The sequence below is a fragment of the Balaenoptera physalus genome, assembly GCF_965194825.1.
Source record: "Balaenoptera physalus genome assembly, chromosome: 2".
NCBI classification, from domain to species: Eukaryota; Metazoa; Chordata; class Mammalia; order Artiodactyla; family Balaenopteridae; genus Balaenoptera; species Balaenoptera physalus.
The window spans coordinates 43,856,801-43,881,995 of NC_138883.1; the positions used below are offsets into that span (position 1 = coordinate 43,856,801).

Below are 25,195 nucleotides of genomic sequence, written 5' to 3' on the forward strand. Positions count from 1 at the left end.
ACCTGTTCAATCTTAACTTTGTTTAAAGAAATTCTAAGTAGCCTCGTGTTTTGAGCTTGAACACAATCATCACTCATCAACAAGATTAAGAAATAAAACTCATGTAATTTTTAAAATTTACATGATGCATACTGGAAAAGGCTTATTTTATTTCAATGTATAATATTCTAAAAATGTAATGGGAAATAATCAAGTTATTCTCCACATTTTCAATAAATTTCAAAATAGCTGAATGTTTTCCCAATCTGCTTTCTGTGAGGGAATGTGTATTACTATAGTTCTAACATTTAAAGAGTGCCAGCTAAGTGATTTGGAAAATTCAGTGGTATTACATTCGTCACATTAAACAAAACTATAAAACTGGGAAAGAAAAGAAACTCTTACTTCAATCACTGGCAAATTAACAAAGTTAACAATATAAATAAAATGGATCACACTTACCAGGCTTTGCTTCTAAAAGGGAAAAATCACAGGGTTTAAAAATATAGTCATTAGTTATCTCTTTATATAACCTGCAGAGGGCACTCAAGTCCCTTGAAAGAAAAAGTAAAAAATTTAAGAGGGATAACAATAATTTTTCATTTTTATTTATTAGTAGTGTTAACTAAATAACCTTTTTTTTTCACATAAACTATCATTTAAAGAGAAGACATTTAGAGGAAACATAGTTTGATCTTAAATGTTTAATGGAGTATTAAGATATACAAATTTTCACGTCCTACTGGAAAAACAATTCAGCAGCAGGTGGTTTCCACCCCAGGGCATCCGTCAATATGTAAATGCTGCGCATCATATATTAACACCACACTACCATCAATTACACAGATTGGCCAAGGCCTGAGAAAAGTCAACCTGGACCTCAAAGTAACCTGCTTACAAGGCAGTAAATTAGTAATACAGATAAGGCATTGCATTGCTCCAGGCTATATATAGACAATAATGTTATCATATCCATAAAACAATTGTTGAAAAAAAAACTAGAAGCTAGTTGAAAAGCTTTCAACTCATAAGAGTTTTAAACATTTTATAAGAGTAATCTCAAGAGCTCTTTGGCAATATTCATTTTATGCACCTCTTCATTACTACTAACATTGTGTTTGCAGGGAAGACATTTGAATATTTAACTTTAAATATTCTTCTTCCTCTGACATGATAATGAAATATTTCATAGGGAAACCCACCAAGTTGGACACACTAACATAAAACATTATATAAATACGCACACACATACATCTATGTCTTACATAAATATATTCTTTCTCTGATAGCATATTTCAAAATATATTGCAACATTTTATTACTAAAAATTTACTGCGTAGAGTAAGTTAATTATTAAAAATACTAGTTTCTTAGCAACATGGCCAGGGGATCCTGCCTTCCATCTTATATTTTTTCTGATCCTCAATTTTACCATGGTTAAGTAACTTGCTATCAAAAGATATTTAGAAACATTTTGGTTAATAAATTCAAACTAGAGATGTTCATTTGGCACAAACATAAGTTAGATATGCATTTATTTGAGTCACTGTTTCAATTTAGAAATTGGATCACAAAAAGTTTGAGCCAAAAAAAAGGTATAAGAAAATTATCCTAATACATAACTTGCAAACTGATACTAGAATAATGAACAATTACAAAGCATTAAAAAATGCTGTCTATAATAATAAAACTAGTCAAGAAACACATTTTACAATTTTATTCTTCAAATATTGTGCAAAATTTCATAGAATGTTTCAAAGTTTAAAGTTATGGAGGAAGGGTACCCAGTTAAATGAGAAAAAGGCAGAAAAAAATAGTAAAATAGTAAACAGTACTGTCGAAAATGGTTATTTTGATAACTTAAAATAATTAGTTTGAAGTATTTTTGTAATGGTACTTTTATGAAAAAAATCTTGATTCACCTTGGGAACAAAACAAGCTCTTTTTCCTCAAGAAAGGACAAAGTTAAATAAATCTTCGAAATCAGAAGTCTTAAGATGAATAATTGTGTATTGCGACATGTTTTCCCCAATTGGATTTCTTTACCACATACCATGACATTTTTTAATGGAGGCGGATGGGGAGAAACTGTGCAGTTTAATAAAATAGAAGCATTTTCTCAGCGTAAGTTGTAGCTTTGATTTTTGGGTTATCTCAGGGCCAATAAATATACACTCTAGTGTATGAAACAAAACTAGAAGATATACTTAAACTGTGGTCTTTGTTTCTTCAAAGCCTATGTTTTCTAAAATCATTGTTAGGCAAAGTAAAAAGAAATGTTTGTTCTATTACATAAGAAATAAACTTCATTTGGTATTCAATTGACTTTCTAACTTAGCAGACAGGACTTTTACATCTTCAAATACTGAAAATAAATTGCATTCTTGGCCCTTGCTTTAAAAGGTTATAGAGAATAAACGCACACCCTGGTAGTGTTCTAGTGATCTCCCTAATCTCAGTTGCACTTTGTCAGAACGAGGTAACTGGTAGTTAAGTGAAATACCCTAGATCAAAGGGGGATTAATCACCAACTGAATCCTTGCTGAATAAACCTGTCATTCAAGAAAATTATTTCCACTGAACTTAGCAGAGGATTGAAGGTATTTGCATAACAGGGACCAACGTACTTCAGCCAGGTTAAAAGGTTCAGAATTCATCCCATGTTTAGCTTTTTGCCTCCTTTTCCTTTCAGCAGCCTGGTACAATGGTTTCTAATCTGATAATACAGCTAACTATCTAAATGATGTCAGAACAGGAAAGTATTGCAAAGTTTGGATGAGGGATGGATCAATTTCACTTTCAGTAACTCCTAAATCTGATTTGTTGGAATTTAAGATGTAATCCTAAAAAAGTCCCTTAAACCTGAGAACTGTTTATTAACATCCCTTTTCTGACCTTTGTCTTAGAAACAACCGTTCTGCTGTGGCAGCGGTCCCTGCAGAGACTCTGGATGATAACTCGACCTACCTTCCTCCCAGGGGTGGTGCAGGAGTCCACGAATATCTATAACGGATTCTGAAATACTATAATAAAAACTAGAGGAAAAATACTAGTAGCTGTTCTATGTATTAAATTGTGCTTTGAAATATCCTAAACCATACAATGTATATATAAAACCACAATTTTAACTCACTGAAAATATTGAGTTGGTGTGAAAAAATTAATTTTGTAAGACTAATGATTAAAAATTAAAAAAAAATAATTTAAGAATTCCTGATAAGGTTATTTACTTCAAACCTGACATTTGAATCAATTACTTAAAAAGTAAAAGGTAAAAAATGCCCACCACTGTAAGGGGATTATCTTATGCTATAAGGGTACTGCTGACTTTAAAAAGTTTGAGTACATTTTCAGAAATGTAACACTTTTTGTACATTTTGGGTCTACTGAAGAATAATTACCCATATGATAGACATCAGATTTCATAATCATATTTTGGCACTAAAGGGAATTTAGCAACTTTGCATCTAGCAGTCTGACACCATCCAAATCTTTAACTGGAAGAAGGTGCTCATATTCAGTGCAAACACACAGCATCTTTCAAGTTAAAAAATGCAAAGAATAGTTATCAAAGAAAATGAATAAAATCCATAGCGAGATAATATTTTAGAAAATGATTGAAGTTTTAACCCAAGAAAGGACTCTTAGAGTGTCTTATAGCTTAGAATAAGAACATGTCAATCACGATTAAGCTTCTGGAATCGGAATCCCTTTGAAATGCAGCTGTTTCTTCTTTAATTGTGGCAGCGGACTCTGAAGAAAAGAAAGGTCCAGCCTTAAAGATGAGTAAGGAATACAAAATAGCTCAGGATTAGTTGTGGAGTTCAAAGGTCGCTAATTACACTAAGGAGTTCCCAGACACAGAGAAAACATTAAACAGGTCACCTACCAAACGGGAAACAGACTTTGTCTTCAGAAATTATCCTGAAGTGACAGGTTTCTAGACAAAATCAAAGCATCATAGTGTGCCCAGCTGATATCAACAGGATGAAAACATGAGTTAGTTTTAGTTCTGTAGTGCTATGTTAGAATGGAATGGCAACAGATGGCATCAGGTTCCCCATTGTCCCTACACTTTTCCAGTACTTCTTAGATTTTCCTCAGGTTTCTAGAAATGTCAGATCAAAGATTCATTGGTTTTTCTGAATGCTTATAAAGTTTTGCCTAGGGGATTATTATACTGAATCTCAGCCTACTCACTAGATAAATGCCTCTTCCCTATTTTAGTGTACTTTGTTAAACACTTATACAATCAAGATGTACAAATGGCTCCATTAATATAAGTGAAATGTTAAGCTTTCCTTGAGTTTAAGAGAGATCAAAAAACTTAAAGGGAATGATTTTTTTCTTCTTTCAAAAGGCAAGTTTTTACTACTGATTATCTATGATTAACCTAGAATAACAAGCTAAAGTCCTGGTCTGGAAGTTACTCTATTTTCTTCATTACTTGGGATAATTTTGAACATAGAACATTATGCCATGATAATGCCTTGCAGAAAATGAGTTTACAATGAGTAGGATTGACCTTAATTTAAAAAAATTACATTTCAAATCCTAAATTTCTATGCAATCTCCTTTCAAACTATCATAGCTCTCTTTCAAGAAGTTAGCAGCTTTTTCTAAGCTTTTCCTTAAGAGACTCATAAAAAAAAGAAACCAAGATATAATTTAATTGAATATTAATCTGTAATGCGTATTTTTTTTTATAACTCTTCTAATTCTGTTCTGTAAAAAGAAACTTGACATGGAATAAGTTTTGAGGTTCTTGAGATTTCATCTTTTCTTGAATGGTCATTTAAAGTCCAACTTGACAATGAACTACTTTGAAAACAGAATGTGACAAATAATTGTAAAGACAGGTAGAGAATAAAGAGTATGACTGGATGGTTCCTGAAGAAACCCAGAGCATGCCAATAAGGAAGCAAGGGTGACAAATTTAAAGAAAATGTGCTACATGGAACTGAAATAAGATTTAAGTGATACTCTCTATGCATAAAATAGCTTTTGAATTTTTACCTGAATTCATTCATTAATGAATTATAAAAAAACAGTAAAAGACCAATATTATATCTAAATTTATCTTTAAAAATTTGGCTGCAGATATTTAGTAATCACAAAACACGGTGCTCATCTTCTGAAGGCATCCCACCCCTCTTAATATGCTTACTAAACAAAATGTTATTGTGGCAGATTAATAAACTTGCCTGAAAAGTAACTCCAGAACAGAGATAAACAAAATAGAATTATGCAGATTCTTTATTAGTCCGGAGGATAGTTCTGATGAAAAACAGGTTACTATTTTAACAATTTTCTTTCATTTTCATCAGCTGTTTTCTTAAGAGATTTACAAAGTTGTTTCTCACGTGGTCTCTGGTGTTCTGTAACAACACATTGTACTAGCACTTAGCACTTAGGTTTGGAAGAGCAAATAGTTTTTTATCTTGCATGCCATCTACAATCCATTGGGAGTAGCTGCCTGCAGCTCTGCACTGAGGAGCCTGAGCCCATATCCAGGAAGGCTCAGTGGAGAAAGAGGGCTGTGACTGATTAGCCATGTCTGCCACAGGGGCAGGAAGAAACATGTATGGCAGGATAACCCAAGACTAGTCTAGAATAAGCTGAAAGTGAATCACTACATTTTATGCTCTGAAAACATACTTGAGCAAAATCAAAGGGTAATGAAATTGGATACATTAGTCTTTAAAATGTTCTTTCAAAGTAGATCAGACTAAAAACATTGAACAAGAGCATTTTGTAATTAAATCAATGATTTTCACTCATAGGTTATATGCATACATATTAAAAATAAAAGACTGTGATTTAATTTAAGTTACTATTGTATAAATCCCATTTAAACATGAGACAATTACAGTAATAAGGATCCATATGTTACTGGAGCAGGAGCTTTAGAATTCCAGATGTAATAGTCAGAAGAAATTAGTTTCCGGTCTAAAAAAAAAAAATGATAAGATTATATTATCTTAAAAATTCAATGAGAAAGCAAAGTCATGATATTTAAAATTGTGGAACACAATTATTTCAAGGAAGGCAATACTTTGAGATATCCATTTCAATTCAATTTTTATCAAGGCATTATTATAACTTTCACCACTTTAAAAATATGGCTTCATTAAAGACATGAATAATTCATCTTTTAGCTTATATATGCCAAAATCCCTCATGCCAAATCTGCTAATTTTTTTCTCACATCTTCCCTAAATTCTTTTTCTTACAGACCATTACTTCAGCTACAAAAACATTAAAAATAGTTTTATTGTTTCCCTTCTGTAACCTCTTCACCACAGTTCTGATTCTGATCTTGCTATTCTTTATGCATTCAAAGTTTCAGAGATGGAAATACACACCCAACTTCCTAGTAACGTTTTAAAAAGGTTGCTTCAGTGGTTTCTTATAGTTCTGATCAAATTTAAGGTTTCTGTTTTAAGAGCTTTGGACAAATGAAAACCTCTTTAAAGTTTTCTGATATGTAAGACTGAGATGATAATGCTCATTTGGAGCTAGACACGTGTAAGTTCTTATTCCATACATCTCTATTTATCCAATTCTGCCTTTTCTACCTTCCTCATAATGAAAAGGATAGAGGTAGGATGTATTACCTCATTGCCTTTTTTTTGTTGTTTGTTCAGTTTGAGAACCTAGTAACATTGAGAGGCAACACAGCATATTGGTTAAGTGGTCAGGGTCAAAGACAGACTGCCTGGATTTGAGTCCAGTTCTGCCATTTACTAGCTATGTGACCTTATTCTGTGTGTTCCGTCAGCATCCTCATCTGTAAAATGGAGATAACAACACTTACGTAGGGTGCTGTAAGGATCAATGAGTTAGCACACCTTACATACTCAGAACTGTGCCTGGCACATAGTAAGCAATAAACATCAGCTATTATTATTTAAATTAATATTATTAGCATTATTAAACTATTTTCAGAACTAAGTTGTATATTATGAATATAGATTTTATTGTCAAGATGATGGCAAAATAAAGGTTTTTACATAGTTGCACGAAGTGATAGTTATGCTCTGAAACTAATAGAAGAAGGAAATAAAATATTGGTCATAATTATACATTTAAAGTGACCTCTTTCATTCATATATTAAGAAGCAGGTGAATTACTGAAACATCCCATTCTGTATTATAATCTCTGAAAATTACTACAATATGTTTAGTTAATATTAATAAGATACAATATTTTAAACATTATCTAAAGAGACAACATATTTCCTATAGACAACCTAAAATACTGGTCTGTTTGCATTTAGACAAAACTGCTGGTTTGTCCAAACTAACAACTGTATTGTGCCTTCATTAAAAAAAAAAAGCATTATGAAGACTCTTCCATATACATCAATTTCTCTAAAAAGCAACCAAAAAATGATGTAGGAGAAAGCACAGGGATGTATGGAGGTAAAGAATATGGCTTATTCTGGTTATACTACATAGAATTTATTATTGCCATTCACAGGTAATTGCTTAGAATTCAGTAGTTCTGAGTTCTGTAATTCTTTAGAAACTTTAAAGTACGAAGTCTTGTCTTATCCTTCCTAGGGACCCTAACCCTTAGTTTAAGAAATACCTACCTAAATAGCTTTATTCCCCTTAATATATGAGGCAAAAATGTTGCTGCTTATGTTTAGCTAACTCTACCTCATTCTAGCTACTTTTTTATTCTATGCCACATATCTATATTTGATCTGAATTAATAATTTTGAATTCATCTACAAATTGCTGTTTCCCCTCCATATATTTCCATTTGTACTATGTGTGTATGCATGTGTACACACACACACACACACACACACACACACACATATTTCTCTTGCCCTCCTTTTGGTAAAACAGGATACTAAATAATGCTCATTGACTACAACATTTGCTAAAAATATTTAAAATTTTAAGTAATAATCATACTTAACATTTATTGAATCCATCCCACATGCTAAGCATTATGCTAAGTGCATGGTTGATATGATTTTATTTAAACCTCCTAACAACCCTGAGGTAAATACTACTACTAATTCCGTTTTATATATATGAGGAAACTAAATAAGAAGTTCACTAACTTGCCCAAGAGTAAAAGAGTAAATTATAAGCAGAGCAAAGCAAATCCAACTTTAGACTAGAGCCCACCTCTATGTCAATCCTTGCTCATCCAGACCACTTTACAAATAGGAGAAGGCAGAGGGCAATGTACATAAACTGTTACACAGGATGGATTAGGCCAGAATTCTTATAAATCGGTATTATTCTCTGATCTTTTTCTGTCACATTTTAATTTTATCTTAGTTAATAATAACATAACACCACTTTAATTACCTTAAGTTAGTTTGAATCTGCACAACTTACATGTACTTATTTTTGGTTTTCCTGATGCAAAAACTTGAACTGAATGCTGATCCGCATAACACCCAGTGAGTGTGTAATCTAAGATCCTAAAATGAAGCTAGAACAAGAAGAGAAATGTACCAAATTAAGGTGATTATTTGGTAAAAATGATGCTCACATTTTTTTCCCTTGACACAAGTTTAGGAATTTATTTCACAGAGTTCACAAAATAAAAATCACAAATAATACTGTGTGTGTGTGCGCGTGAGAGTGCACATATTCACACATATACACTCACCTTTCCCTTTCGCATTAGGGCCATTTCTTTGTAAGGCTGCCATTATGAAGTGCTTAACACGTACCAGGCCCTTCACTGATATAAACTCTTATCTGCACTGCAAGGTATCCCTATTTTACAAATGAGGGAACTGAGGTTCAGAGATGGAAACACTTAGCATCCCAGTAGGTAAGCAGTAGAGCTGGCATTTGAACTCAGACCTGACTGACTACAAAAGCTGGTGCTCCTTCCCCTATGGTGTTTGGTGTTCTGTATGTTCTCTCCTATCTCTAAGGCTATGTGGTTGTGATAGATTTCAGATCGTAATTCTTTTATACACCTTTTAGCAGAACACAATAAAGTAATTACTAGAACAGAAACGCCAGTTTATCTGGTGTTTGGAGGGAATGAAACGCTCTACTTAATTTTTCAGAAAACTAAAATTTAACTTTTACATAACTAACCTTTCTAAAATGTAATGAATGAATATAATGAATGAATGTAAGTTCCTGGATTTAACTGATAATGTGGTGATATCAGTATAAATGCCAATTAATATATTGGGCTATAATAGAGAGGGCCATTAGTACCTTCTCTGAAGGCATAGTGCTCGGCTGTCTCTGAGCCACAGTGATATTCACATGAACCATGAAAGGTCTATTCTTACAGAACTCCTGTCTCCTTTTGCTGTGATTCTCATCTTTGCTGCTAAAAGCTTTTGATTTGGCAATATCCTGATAGCTTTTCTATACTTTTCTTCCTTCTCCCTTCCCTGCAAATTTCTCTCTTTTCCTATCTTTCTCCTTTTGATTGCCAAACTAACTGATCATAGGCATAGATGTAATTTTCAGATCTTCTGAGCAATTTTTTCCCTATTGCAACTCAAATTATCTAATAGTAAAGGGCTTTTGCTTGCTTGTTTGGTATAATTCTGGATGCTGGAAGTTATGACAAGGTTGATTTCCACACAACTAGATATTATAAAAATAAACGTATTCATTGAACACAAATACGTACTACACGCTTTTGATGCAACTATAACTGGTTAGGTAATGAAAATGAATAGAAGAGTCATAATCCCTAACTTTGAAAAACATACAGTATAGTAACATCTCACATTTTTTTCTGAAAAACATCTGGAAGAGGGAATTTCTATAATAATCATTGAAACAAAGCTCATGGACATAGTTGAAGCCAATACAGAAGAAATGAATATCACTAGTGTACTTCTGACTTCACTACCATTTCACCTAGTTGCTTTTACATATAGATTTCAATCTCTCTTTGATTTCTTTGATACTACTCTATTTAGGTTTTCCTGCTACCTTTCTGATCACATTTTCACTTTCCCTCATTGATCGTTTTGAACCTTCCTCCTATTTTCTCTTATCTTTTTCTGACCTTATTCATTTCTACTGCCTCATCTATTTCTTCTCCATGGATAACTCCTAGATCCTAAGAACAGTTGAGCTTTCTCTTGAGAATCAAGCTTTAGGTTTTTAGCCACCTACTGGACACCTATACTGGGGTAAGTTGCTATTACCAGCAACATACATGATACGAAGCCCACTCCCTCCCAACTTTCTCCACATTTCTTCGAAGATACAGAACTTTCTTCTAAGTATGTTCATCCATTCATCAAATATTTATGTGCTAGGTACTGAACTAGATGTTGGGAATAAAACAGTGAATGAATGAGATTCACACGGTCTTTGCCCTCCTGGAGCTTCAAGTCTGGTTTAAGTCACAATTTTTTAACGACATCATCTTTGACTTAAAACTATTTCTTATCTTTCTACTTAATTAGTGAGATTAAAGGCTATACCTTTATCACAGCTCTATTCCTTTTCCTCCCTTCCTTTCTCTTTCTGTGACACTACACTAGTTCAGCATTATTAACTTATTACCTTTCATCTGGAATACTAATATAGCTAAAAAATAGTTTCTTTGTCTCTAGTTTTTTTCTTCACTCACCTTCCTCACATCCATTTCAGATTGATCCTCATAAAGTATCGCTTTCTGAAGGACCACTCCCGTACTCAAGAAAAGTATAACATTTTCTAACAAAGCAATGAAAGCCAGATTCAAATCCTCTACAATCCAGACCTAAATCACTTATTCAGACTTTTGTGTGACTACTGTTTCTAGCACTGGTTCCTAAACATGCCTTGTTATCCTTCATTCCTGTGATTAAGTCATTTCTTCACCCATACAAACGAGAGTCAATCTTCAAGGCTTCGTATCGATGCTTACCTGAGCCTCAGAGTTTTGCCTGAACTCCATCTCTACTACAAAGCTTTCCTTGACCACTTTGGTTGGAAGTGCTCAGTCTTTTTTTTGAAAGACCAAAAGCAGTTAGTCCTGATCAGTTACTGACACGCATCATTGAAAAATCCCTAGAGGGCAAAGACTACATCTTACATTCTTTGTATACAAATCTCAAATGTGATATCTAAGAGCTGGGTAGAACTAGGTTAAGTTGAGGTATTTAGGTTTTACATAATTCTTTCACCTTAAAAATTTTAAAGTCTTAAGTGAAATAGAAAGTGATTACTAAACAAAAAGAATCTTACTAAAATCTAACAGAGGACTTAGACAAAAAGAACAGAACTCCAAAAAAAAAAAGTTAGGAAACAGTAAAAATCAATTAGATATATGCAATTTGGAACAAAAGGAAAGGTTTCTAATGTAGTGAGCCATATAAATATATTTACCTTTAAATATGCTGTACCTCCAATGCAAATCTGGTCAAATGGCTGCTTTTCATGGCTCTTGGCTCCAAAAGTTACAGTTCCAGAAAGACTAATTTCCATTGATTTTGGGAACTTCTGTCCTAAAAACAGAAATACATCAATCAACTATTATAAATTAAATAGATTCTACAGCAAATGAATGAAAAAAAAATAAACAAAACCTAGTTTACCAATAATCCAGATCAATAAGCTTTTCTCTCGAAATACTTCAAGCTGGCCAAAACTAACTTTGTATTCCACATGTGTGACTGGACCTCTTGAAAAAAGAAATGGACAAAATGGAAAGAAAAAAATAATCATAGATATAACAGTTTTAAGAGATGTAAGTCAAATCTTGCTACTGTTACTTAATACAAGGACAACATAAAAGCAGATATGTATTCAAGTTTGCAGAATACAGTAGAATAAATAATGAATATTATATCTCAGAAAACACAGAAACACAATAAACATTTTTTTGGTGATGCTATACATTTCATTATTAATTCTAAAGATAACTACAAAGTCATGCAGAATGTATTAATACAGGCACATAGATTGACGTAACATTAAAACTGTGATTTTACTATATATTTATGTATCCTTTGAAAAGAACTATTCTGTAGGACAAACTTAAAAGTAGAACTGATAAGGAAGTAATCTTATGATATTAATTCACCAGGTTTTCTAATTGGGCTTGATCTGTACATTGAGTACAGAGAAATTGCTAGAAATAAAGCCAGTAGTAAAATAAACCCTGAAGAAGCTACACTGGCTGAAGTTTATAATTTACTAGCAAGTAGTTTAACCAGAAAAATGATATTTAAAAATAAAGAGATTATTTTTATGACAATGTTTTGGTTCAGAATCAGCATACGTTTGAATAACATAAAATTTTTAGATCTTAAAAATAAGGTAAAAACCAAGACAATTTATTATAGGGCAGTGGGAATGTACTAAAGAAGGCAGAGATCATGGCATTATGTTATTTTATTCCTACCTGTTGTAAAAAGGTATATGAGCTTCACAGAATTCAAAACTATTTTTCACACTTTCATGAAGTTTTAAATTAACTGTTATTTTTAGTTGTACTTCTTCCTCTTTTACCTGATAAAACCCCAAAATTGGTGGCACAGGGACCTGGAAACAAACATAAACACATTTTTATATAATTCTCAGGTTAATGGGTCTAAAATACCAGTGGTGATGGAGAAAAAAGCCTTGCAGTAATATAGTCATTACATACAGATATGACTTAAATGACTAATGGGTTACTCCAAGTTATTTTGATAATAGATGATGAAGCTACATTCCTTCTAAGGTCAGGGATTCTTGCATCTCTTTCTATTTCCAGAGATGAGAAAGGTGCCTTACAGAGGTGTGTGATACATTCTTTTTCCTACTCCTGCTTGTTCAGATTCCCTTCCTCCAGGTTCTCTATGACCTGCAACATAGAACATGCACTAGGCATACTGATCACTGACACCCGCCCACCGTTTCTGCTGCCCTGCTTGTATCTTGACTCCCCAACCCTCCCAGATCAGCAGTAGCTTAATGGGTCATCAATAACTGATTGAAGGGAAACAATCTGAATCTTCTGGTAAATAACTCATGAAAAGTTCTTGTTTGGACCAAAAGTATGGATGATTTGCTTACAACAGAATTCATAAATATAAGATTAGCAAAGTCCCGACTTCTCCAAGGTTGTTTACCTGAGAAGTGTAGTAGCATAAGTTGAATGACTCTAAAGGTGGAGTGAGTGGAAATTTGTAAGGCCCACTAAATGCAGAATCATCCGCTGCATCAATGCTACTAGAAGTCAGAACGGCAGAGTCGAGAGATGTCACACAAGGATGAACCAGAATATCCTGAAGCGGAGATCCATTGGTGGGGAGACTCAAGCTGATGGTAACATTTGGCATACTTCCTTCTAAATCACACTGCAACACAAACAAACAGATATTACCAAGATCCTTGAAGCATACATGTTCTGAATGAGGCCTTTCTTAATTTATCTGAGTCACTTTCCACAACTTAATTCACTTTTCTCTCAAGGTATTATTCTCATTGCTTTCTGTGTTCTGGTTAATGATTCTATCATGCTCTCAGACACCCAAGCCAGAGACCAGGAGAGCCTTCCTAGAGCCCTCTGCTTACATTTAAAACCCTGAAAATGCTACTTTTCTTCATTCCTGTTACACTGGTACAGGCCCTTACAATTTCTGTCATAGCCCTCTAAGTGTATCTAGACTCGCTTTCCTCTAATCAATCCATCCTTCATCAATGCCAGAGCTATCTTAATAAAACATAATTCTAATTATATCGTATCCATGTCAAAACCTCTCAATAGTTCCCCCTCAGTTTTGTATTACTTTTAAAGCCTTTTGCTGTTTGGTTCCCATCTACCTCTTTAATCGTTTTCTACCCTGCAAGTAATGCTGGAGACACATTGGGGACTGTCAGAGGATCAGAGACTTATTCTCCCAGCTCCTCCTATACGTGAGTAAGCCCTCATTCCTATACTAAACACCTTTACTCCCATAAATCTGTAGTGGCTTTTTTTCTGACCCAGCCAGACTGATACACTTTACTTGTGTGTGTGCTGGGGGGGCGGTGGGCAGTCAGGCTCTTCCTTTATAACTCAAACTTGACATTTACCTCTATTAAAGCACCCAATTACAACTGTCCAATTGAGGCATATAAGGCTTACTGACAAGTTTTGTTTGGCTAGACTTGTACAATATTTTAAGAGTTGGTGGAACTCAGTAGGTATAATGCTTAGCTCCAAATGCAAGCAGCTAGTTCCACTATCATATACATAGTCTGCATTATGAATTAACTGCCCACTCTCTAGAGGTGAGAGCAAACGTCTGTGCCCCTGTTTGTTTCCTTCTTTAAGCTTTAAGTTTTTGAAAGCAAGAATTATTATATTTTTCTTTGTATCTCTAGTGCCCAGTACATTGCTAAGTATAAGAGATACTCCAAGGACTTCCCTGGTGGCGCAGTGGTTAAGAATCCACCTGCCAATGCAGGGGACACGAGTTCGAGCCCTGGTCCGGGAAGGACCCACATGCCGCGGAGCAACTAAGCCCATGCGCCACAACTACTGAGCCTGTGCTCTAGAGCTCGTGAGACACAACTACTGAAGCCCACATGCCACAACTACTGAAGCCCGCACGCCTAGGGCCCGTGCTCCACAACAAGAGAAGCCACTGCGATGAGAAGCCTGCGCACCGCAACAAGAAGCCCGCGCACTGCAACGAAGAGTAGGCCCCGCCCTCTGCAACAAGAGAAAGCCCATGTGCAGCAACAAAGACCCAACGCAGCCAGAGATACTCCAATAATGTTTGCTGAATGGATATCTTTTTATAATTACGAACCGTACCTTTGGTTCGCAATTTTAATAGGAAACGTTTCATTTTTTTATCTACCACTTGACATATGTGTGAATTCATGAATATATCTGCTGTATAATGCAAGCATTTAGAGAGCAGGCAGGCATTATGAACAGTACCATGTATAATTAGTGACTTATAAAAGTCTTTCAGTGATAGTTAGAATAACATCAATCCCATTTGATAATAAAAATGCCAAATAACTACTATGAAACTTAAGAACATTTTAGTATTTTCAACTTTAAATCATCTGCTACTTCACTCTCTATATGTGGATAGCAAGAATTAAAGAAAAAAGTTTTATTTTTTGGCAGATATTTATGGAGATAATATATGAACAAATATTAGTAGCAAATAGTATCAAAATTTTTAAATATTCTGTTTATACTTATTAAATTATTCTCTAACACTCTAACATAATTAAAGGAATCAGGGAAACAGCAACCATTATGGAAATAACCAACAAATTATCTGCTATCTAGGCAGCTGAAATACCAGAGCACTAGCCATTCACTACGGGATGAGGACATCCATTCTAGAAGAACTCTGTATACTACCCTTTAAACCAATCTGGCATATATATATCTGGACTTTTAATTAGGAATTATAAAAACAGAAGGGACCTAGGTACTTATCTAATTTTAAAAATGAGAAAAGATTGAAAAAATTGTATAACTCTTCCAAAGAGACAGAAATTAGTGGTGGAATGAGGACTAGAACTTCAGTCCACTGGCTTTTGGTTCACCAGGTTTCCTACTAGGATTGAGATAAAATGAAGATAAGTATTTCTATTTACAATAGGCTTCACAATAAAACTCCTTTAAATACTTAAAAAATGGTTTGGCTAACAGTTATACTATTTACATACAACCCTAAAGAAACATTTAGTTCATGAGTTTCAGTACACCCTCACTATTTTTATTTTTAGAAAAAAGTTTTTTAAAGATGAAAGTTTCCCATCATGATCATTTGTATTAGATCAAGAATAGGAGCCAATCTAAAATTCCCAGAAGCAATAAACTAGGGTCAGCCTATCAATGAGCTATTTAAATAGCATAATATTAGTTAGTATTAAATTATATATAACATATTCCCTGTTCATTACTACAGAATGAAAAACAGAGACGGTGAATTTTCCTACTTATATTTTACAGAACTTACAAGAAACGTAGATTCAACAGCTTGAAGAGGTATGAATGACATAATCTGTGAACACCTTAATTTTGGAAACATTTATGATAATTATTTCTATTAAAATTAATAACTGGAATGTATTTTTGATCAAAATAGAAGTGAGTTTAAAACAGGCACATAAATTTTTAGGTCACGTTAAGGTTAAAAAGGAAAAAAAAGACCCAATTTGTCTGCCAGGACTCTTCTAATTCTCTGTTCTTGAAATCTACTTTTATATATTGGATTTGCACTTAACTACTCAACTTTAATATGATATATAAAAAGTTTATATCAATAAGTGCAGAGAATAAAGGAAGATAACAGAAAAACAAAGACACCTGAGAATATTAATATGCACTTGTAGACATTCTCTTGGAGGGGCTCTATTTTTGATCATTATTGAATGTGGCACTGATCACTGCTAACTGTATTGTTATTTTCATTGCCTTTTCCTATTACCTAACCTTAAACCACAGAACCCTGTATTAACCTAGTGACTTGTTTAAATAAAACATGAGCCCTTGAAAATGGCTTCAGATATTAAGTCAGAGATTTGTCAATTTCACCCCCCTCTAGGAAAAATGGAAAATAGCTATGGTGACTTTAAAATATTTTCACAAATTCTTTGACGCTACTCTTTTCAAAAGATGGAGCCTAATCCCACTCCCCTTGAACGTGGACCAGACAAAGTGACCTGCTTCTGATGAACAGAAAGTGGTAGAAGTGACACTATGTGACCTTTCAGCCTAGGTAATAAAAAGAATAGCTTTCACTTGTGCCTCATGTGGCTGTCTGTCTGTATGATCATTTGATCAAAGGGAAGGCAGTCACCAAGTTGTGAGGACGTTCTTAAGCAGCCTGTTGAGAAGTCCACACGGAAAGGAACTGAGGTCTCCTACCAATAATCAGCACCAACTTGCCAGCCATGTGACTGAGTCACCTTGCAAGCAGAACTTCCAGCTCCAGTCATACCTTCAGGTGACTATAGCCCCAGCTGAAATCTTGACTGTGACAGACTTCCACACTATAAGTTCCCAGCTAAGTTGCTCTTGAAGTCCTGACCTACAGAAACTACGAGTATAATAAATGTTTATTGGTTGTGGTAACAGGTCAATTCATTACACAGCAATGCAGTTGACCCTTGAACAATGCGAGGGTTAGGGGCACTGACCCTCTGTTCAGTCAAAATCCATGTATAACTTTACAGTCAGCACTCTGTGTCCAAGGTTCTGCATCTGTGGATTTAACCAACTGTAGATTCAGCCAACTGCAGATACTATAGTACTGAATGCAGTACGTATTTAGTGAAAAAAAGCCACGTATAAGTAGACCCACGCAGTTCAAATCCGTATTGTTCAAGGGTCAAATGCATATAGCCAGTATAATTAGTAAGAAATGCAAAAAGATAACATTATAAAATTTCACGTGAACATAACATTTAATGACTGCTGTTTATAAGAATCAAGAATGTCACATTATGATGTAAAATAAAGTCGGCAAATTTTACTTTTCTCCATAAATGTTAAGTGGTATGATAAAACAAGTACCAGGGAAAATCTCACCTTGCAAGTGACAACTCCAATGACTTGCCACGTATCTGCTATATCCAGTTTATCATATTGCATGGATTTTACCTTTTCAGTGATAGAAATAGAAACCTGTGGTTTTCCTTTGTATGTTCCAGCTTTCCAGGTTGGCTGTTTTTGTGGATGAGTAACAGAAGCAAAATTAATACTATCCAATGAATTTTGTAAGTTGGCATCTAACAAAGTGCCAAAGGGACAAGCCTGTAGAAGCAAGTCGGGCAACTGGCTCAATTTTGTATTTAGCTCACTGTCATTTTTTTGACCTGAGTAAAGAAAACCCTGTACCCCAAAAAGAAGTTCAAAGCCTTGTGAAATTCCACTAATGCTAATTAATGGTGGACGAGGGGATAAAGTTTGTTCAACCAGTGGAACACAAGCATATATCATGCCATTCTTCAAGAAAGCAACAACTGGCCAGAGTTCTTCACCTCCTACTGGGAGTGCATAAATGGATGTTTTATTGATGTGTGAACAGCTATCACGACTCTCCGAAAAGTCCTTATCATCATCCAATAATCTCAGTTCGAAAAGCAGTGCTTTAAGGAAGGGACCATCTTCAGGAACAGGCACATAACTTGCTCCATTGAAGACTTTGGCTCTTTTTTCAACAGTTGGATACCGTCTGTATTAATGGAAACAAAAACATAATTAATTCCTGCAAGTAAAATAAAACTGAAGTTCAAAACCTAAAAACAAACACAAAACATAAGGCAAACACTAATAACAACAAAACACACAATAACAAATACACACACCAACACACAAAAACCACAACCAAAAAAATATTATATTACATGTTAAATTCTTACTAAAACAACTACCTGTTGTGTACTTGATATATCTCAAATGATAAAGTATCATTATCTATTATTTTAAAAAATTCAATTTAGTTAATTTTTTAAATGGGTAGAGTACCTGGTTCTAATTCAAAATCCTAGTCTTTGGCTGCTCAGATTCGCACTTAAGCAAGGCGTGTATACCTGTATACATTTTAGGCATCTATAAGGACTTATTTTTCTTTCTTATCTTTTTAAAAAAATTCTACTTTTTATTTCCTCCTTTCCTTTGTTTTTTAATCACAGGGAACATCTTTCTCCCCACTCAATCCTACCTCCAGGAGTAACCCCTGCCAAGGGTTTAGTGTTTCATCCTTCTAGAGGGTTTTCAACGCTTTTAAAGCATAAACATAAACACACTGTCATGTTTAAAAAACAGAATGATACATTTTGCAGTGAAACTTACTTTGTTCACTTTCCAGGTTAGGTCACATAAAGCTACAGCTGCACAGTATTCCATTGGGTTAAGGACCTGCAATCTATCTGGACCCCCATTGGTAGAAACATCACTTCTTTTGTTGTTACAGGTAAGGCTGCAAAGATTTTCTTGTCTTGTCTTTCCTTTCCCCTTCCTCCCTCTCCCTCCCTCCCCACTTTCTAATTGAGGTATAATTTAGACATAACATTATATCATTAGGTTGGTCAAAAAGTTCATTCATTTTTTTCCGTAAGGTGGCTCTAGTAGTGCTTAGTTGTCTTTAACTTCATTGGAAACAATTTTGTTAGACTGTATTGTGACAGCTGTCATATCAGTGTTAATTTTAAAAAAAAATCAAAATTGGTGAATTTCTGTGTTGCCATTTTAATATTGAAAAAGAAAGAAAAAGCAACATTTTCACCATACTATGCTTTATTATTTCAAGAAAGGTAAAAACACAATTAAAACGCAAAAAAAAAGATTTGTGCAGTGTATGGAGAAGGTGCTGTGACTGACAGAACGTGTCAAAAGTGGTTTGCGAAGTTTCATGCTAGAGATTTCCTGCTGGACGATGCTCCACCATTGGGCAGACCAGTTGAAGTTGACAGCAATCAAATCGAGACATTAACTGAGAACAATCAACGTTAGAGCACACTGGAGACAGCAGACATACTCAAAATATCCAAATCAAGTGTTGAAAATCATTTGTACCAGCTTGGTAATGTTAATCGCTTTGGTGTTTGGGTTCCACGTAAGTTAAGCAAAAAAAATCTTCTTGACCGTATTTCCGCGTGCGATTCTCTGCTGAAACATATCGAAAACGTTCTGTATTTAAAACAAATTGTGATGGGTGATGAAAAGTGGATACTGTACAATAATGTGGAACGGAAGAGATCGTGGGGCAAGTGAAATGAACCACCACCAACCACACCAAAGGCCGGTCTTCATGCAAAGAAGGTGATGTTGTGTATAGTGGGATTGGAAGGGAGTCCTCTATTATGAGCTCCTTCCGGAAAACCAAACAATTAATTCCAACAAGTACTGCTCCCAATTAGGCCAACTGAAAGCAGCACTCGACAAAAAGCGTCCAGAATTAGCCAACAGAAAACGCATAATCTTCCATCAGGATAACGCAAGACCGCGTGTTTCTTTGATGACTAGGCAAAAACTGATACAGCTTGGCTGGGAAGTTCCGATTCATCCGCTGTATTCACCAGACATTTCCAGGATTTCCATTTATTTTGGTCTTTACAAAATTCTCTTAATGGAAAAAATTTAAATTCCCTGTAAGACTGTAAAAGGCACCTGGAACAGTTCTTTGCTCAAAAAGATAAAAAGTTTTGGGAAGATGGAATTATGAAGCTGCCTGAAAAATGGCAGAAGGTAGTGGAACAAAACAGTGAATACCTTGTTCAATAAAGTCCTTGGTGAAAATGAAAAATGTGTCTTTTATTTTTACTTAAAAACCGAAGGAACTTTTTGGCCAACCCATAGTTTCAGGTATGTAACATAATGATTTGATATTTGTATACATTGCAAAATGATCACCACAGTAAGTCTAGTTAACATCTGTCACCTTACATAGTTACAAAATTTTTTTGTGTGTGTGATGAAAACTTTTAAGACTTCCTGTCGGGGCTTCCTTGGTGGCACAGTGGTTAAGAACCTGCCTGCCAATACAGGGGACACAGATTTGAGCCCCAGTCTGGGAAGATCTCACATGCCGCGGAGCAACTAAGCCCATGTGCCACAACTACTGAGCCTGCGCTCTAGAGCCCGCGAGCCAGAACTACTGAGCCCACACGCCACAACTACTGAAGCCCGCGCTCCTAGAGCCCGTGCTCCACAACAAGAGAAGCCACCACAACAAGAAGCCCGCACACCGCAATGAAGAGTAGCCACAATGAAGTGCGCGCAGCAACGAAGACCCAACACAGCCAAAAATAAATAAATTAAATAAATTAAAAAAAAGACTTCCGGTCTTAGCAACTTCCAAATATGCAATACAGTATAATTCAACTATAGTCACCATGCTGTACATTACATCCCTATGACTTATTTATTTTATAACTGAAAGAGTGTATCTTTTGACCCTCTTCATAAATTTCTCCCACCCCACCACAGGACTTTTTTTCTGATTCCATCTTAGTAGAGTAGGATGGAAAAAAGTGGTTCAATTTAATCCTCCACATTGTGGATTCACTAGTACCCTGAGTACACTTGGTACCCTGAGTTTTCTTGCCAACCCCTACAAAAACATGTAAGAGCATTTTAGTAATAGTGGTTTATCTCTATGGCCCTGGAAGATACTATAAGGTAACAAAAAGAATGAAATGAATAATCTTTCATGGTTTGCATGCTCTATCCTGAACACTAAGTTACTAATTCATTCTTTTTTGGGGGGAAACAGAAATTTACAAAAATGTTAAATCACATCTTCTTAATTAAAAAAAAAAAAGTACTTTCCCGATTCCTTATCTCAACACTCCAAAGTCCACAACAAAGTCATTTATTTGCTATTAACTTCTGTGTAAATTGCCTAACTTCTCTAAGTCTGTTTTCTTATTTGTAAAATAAAGGAGTGGCTAAAGAACATATAAGCAATTCTCATCAAGAATCAAGAACAGACCTAGCCAAATAATGTTTTTCTACTAATTCACTAATACTACTAATAAAATATTGGTGTTTATTAATAATTTTAAAAAAGAAAAATAAGAATGTATTCAAAGTTATCCATGTATTAGTGAACCTCACTCATTTACATTCTGATGCATTTTCTTGATTGAGGAAAGGGAAGAATTAGCTAGCCCTCCAGTAATGGCCTAGCAGGTGAATGCCACTTCTTTCTCTTAGTCTTTGGATAAGGATAGTTAAAAACTCTGGACTGAACTCTAGTCCAGACTATTATCCTCTAGAGGATAATTAAAGTTCTCTTAAGTGTAAGAATTTCATGATTGAAATTGTAAAAATAAGTTTATCTGGGACCTTATAGAATGTCTTAATATATGTTCAATAAATACCTTGTCAGATGACTCAACCTGTCATTTCAGAGTTATTCTAGGCCTTTTCTAAAACAGGACTTGAACTTTAAATGGCCCCGCAACTATAGGGAACAATACCAACCTAAGCTAGACTTAAGCTGGTATTGTTACTATCTATCCAGACAGCAAATCTCTAAACCAGAATCTAAATCAAGTTCTGTTGTGGGGAAAAAGTAGCTAGATAGAGGAAAGATCATCTGCATTCTTAAATCTTAAGTGATGGCCATTATCCTTTGGCAAATATGTGGATAACAGGCCAGTGCATATCTGTTTAGCTCTAACTCTGGCCCCAGGAGGTCAGAAAACAGAAAAAAAAAATAAAACCTAACTAATTCATTCAATGATATAGGATAAATAAGTGACAGATGAATTATCTGAACCCAACTTGCTGCCTTCATAGAGATGTTGAAAAGTCCACCCCAGCAAAAAGAATTTTTCTTTTGAAATATTCTGAGCACAGTGGGAAAGAACTCTGAAAACAAGCACAACTTCTTCAAGAAACTTATTATTGTACACAGTACAAAAATTTTACCTCTATGAGCTATTAAAAGAAGCTACAAAGCCACAGATATAAATACACTATGGCATTGGCAAAGAACAAAGTTATAGAAGTGAGACAGACCAATGTTTATATGGGAGACATAATAAACTACTATCAACAGCCCCAGAAATCAGTGGAGAAAATACACACTGTTTGGAAGATGATGTTAGGAAAACTGGGCCACAGCATAGAGAAAAACAAAATGAGATTCCTACTTAACGCCACATCCAAAGATGGACTACAGATGGATTAAAGGCCTAAATATAATAGAGAAAATGATAAAGTCAAGAGGAAATAACGTAGGAAGATATCTTTGGGAAATAAGGGAAAGACTTCAACAAATTCCCCCAAAGGGCTAACTACTTTGACTGCAACAAAACTAGGGATTTCTGTTTAACCAAGGGTAATGAAATTACCAATTGTCAATGAAATTGACAATGACAATAAGTTAAGATAAAATATCTATAATACCTAAAAATGACATAGAACTAATATCAAGATTACGCAATGAACTCCTGCAAGTTAACAGGAAAAAACCAGCAACTCTTGAAGAAAAAAACAGACAAAGGATATATACAGGCAATTCACAGAAGAGGAAACCTAAAGGCCCTTGCTACACAGAGAAATGCAAACGAAAATAAGATATTCTTTACACCAATACTGGCAAAAAGTGGAGTAAGTGTTAGGAAAGAATAGAGATACTGCTCAGAGTGTAGACTGGTCAAAGTATTCTGAGGAGCTAATTACTTGGTAATATTTAGCCAAAATCAGTATAGATATGCCCCCATGTAACTGTCTGAGGTTATCTACTGCAGCACCGTTTTGATAGCTGAGTTGGGGGCAATCTGGGAGATCATCACCAGGGGAAGGGGAGATGTAAAATGTGGCAGATCTAAACCATGGAGTACTACAGAGCAAGTAGGTGCAATGGCCTAGATCTGCACTATCCAGTACAGTAGCTGCTAGCCATACATGGCTATTTAAACTTAAAATGAAACAAAATTAAAAACTGAGTTCCTCAGTTACAATAACCGTATTTCAAAAACTCAACAACTACATGTGGCCAGTAGCTGCAATATTAGACAGCATAGATTTAGAACATCTCCCATTTCCATCACTGAAGAAAATTCTATTGGACAGTGCTGCCCTAGATGAACACAAAGTAACCTGGATGTTTCTTAAAAATAGTGCTGAGAAATCTGACAAACGTAAGAAAAGGGAATGACATCTATAGCACACTTAATCGTATAATTTGAAAAATACATACACAAACACACAAACAAAAGGATAAAGATACCAAAGGGAATACATAAGTAAAGGAGGAGTACCTAGGATGGATGGACCAATAAGGCTGATGAACCATATTGAAGATTATTATTAACCTACTGAGGTACAACAACAAGAACAACAAATGTAAGCCAGGTATCCCAGAGAAAATGGTAAACTCCAAGGCTCGATGCCTTCAGTAACAAAAATTGTTAAGGTAGGAAAGAGGGAATTTTTCATATCCACGTTGCCTACCACTTTTCACTTAAAATTACACTCATCTTTGTCAGCCTCAATCTGGATTCAGAGCTAGCTACTTCACTACAGAGCTTTTCTCAGGGAAGAATGAATGTTTGCAAGAAAGAACTGTCCACCACTGAGAACAAAAGGTGAAACAGATTACTCAATTGCCACCCATATTTTACAGTGAGTTACTGTATATTCCCTTCACAGAGCTAGTTTGATAAAACGTGGCAAATTCTAAAAGTGGAAACAGATCAGCTCACACCATTTTTCAAAAGTGAATTCAATTTAATTTTTTGTACTTTTTCAATTTTCTTCAACAATTAGGAGCTTTAAAGTAAACTATCTGAGAATTTCTGGGAATGAAAAATAATTACAAGATGAAAGTAACAGCCTGATACTGCTCAGCAAAGACTTTCCATAAAAATGAGTTAAAATGTCCTTGAATGATTTTTATTAAAGTAGAAAAATGTGAAACATGTTTACTGCTCAGGAAGTTTCCTTTCCTTTCGTCATCTCCACATCAATCTTACGTAGGTGGAGTTACGATACAGTAACATTAATATGAGAAAATACATAATACTTAAAATGTGCCAGGCATCAACTCATTTAATTCTCACAACACTATGAGGTAGTATTATTACAATCTCCACTTAACAGATGAAACAAATGTTAAGTAACTTGCCCAGGTGTCGGACCAGGGATACACAGCATCACAGAACTACGCTACACCATCCATCTGTCCGATCCATCACGCCTGAGGATTTAGATTTGCGTTTACCTGGAGAATCTGACGGTGCCACAAAGTGGAGTTCCCGGTTCGTGGCTTATGAGCCACACTGCCCGCTGGGCCATGATAAGCCACTAAGGCATCAGCTCTTCTCTAAGGCGGCCACCGAAGAAGAGCGCAGACCGGCTTTCTCAGGCGTTTTCTTTTACCAGAAGCCCCGAGGCTCACGCATCTAGAGCCACCTTCTGCCCCACCACAGACAGGTCGGGCTCAGCAGAGAAGCTAACTCCTTCAGGTGAAGTCACTAAAACCTCTGAGTCCACGCTGGACAACACACGCCACAAAAACTTCTGTTAATCCGCACTTAAAACCTCCGGAAATCTATTTATCCCCACCAACCCTGCTACTTTCTTCCTCTCGAGTCCACTTCCGGGACGGTAGCCCGCAAGGATCACGGTTCCTCACTAGCCCGCGCAGGAAGCCTCTTCGCGGTTCGCCTGCTACTCTCCCCCTCGCCGGCCCCTCCCAACAGCCACCCGGGCGCGCGCAGCTCCACTTCCGGCGTACGAGGCGGTGACAATGGGAGCGGCGCGGGCGGCGCCGGGAGGCAGCTGACAGGCGTCTTCGGCTTTGCT

At 35.5% G+C, this 25,195-nt stretch overlaps 1 protein-coding gene across 3 annotated transcripts; it reads right to left on the reverse strand.

The window, feature by feature from the left end:
- Positions 1–668: 668 nt before the first annotated feature.
- AP5M1 (adaptor related protein complex 5 subunit mu 1) lies at positions 669–24,753 on the reverse strand. Of its 3 annotated transcripts, none has more exons than XM_082450434.1 (8): positions 24,612–24,753; positions 17,462–18,107; positions 13,044–13,271; positions 12,332–12,471; positions 11,523–11,608; positions 11,314–11,432; positions 8,344–8,440; positions 669–3,754 (listed from the first exon to the last, which is right to left on the reverse strand). In XM_082450434.1, the coding sequence occupies exons 1-8, from the start codon at positions 24,683–24,685 to the stop codon at positions 3,714–3,716; spliced, it is 1,431 nt and encodes a 476-aa protein (XP_082306560.1). In that variant the 5' UTR covers positions 24,686–24,753; the 3' UTR covers positions 669–3,713. The 3 variants fall into 3 exon arrangements, with proteins under 3 accessions (XP_082306560.1, XP_082306559.1, XP_082306561.1); XM_082450433.1 differs by having other exon boundaries at positions 669–5,928; XM_082450435.1 differs by lacking the exon at positions 669–3,754 and adding an exon at positions 5,841–5,928 and having other exon boundaries at positions 8,314–8,440.
- Positions 24,754–25,195: the final 442 nt, after the last annotated feature.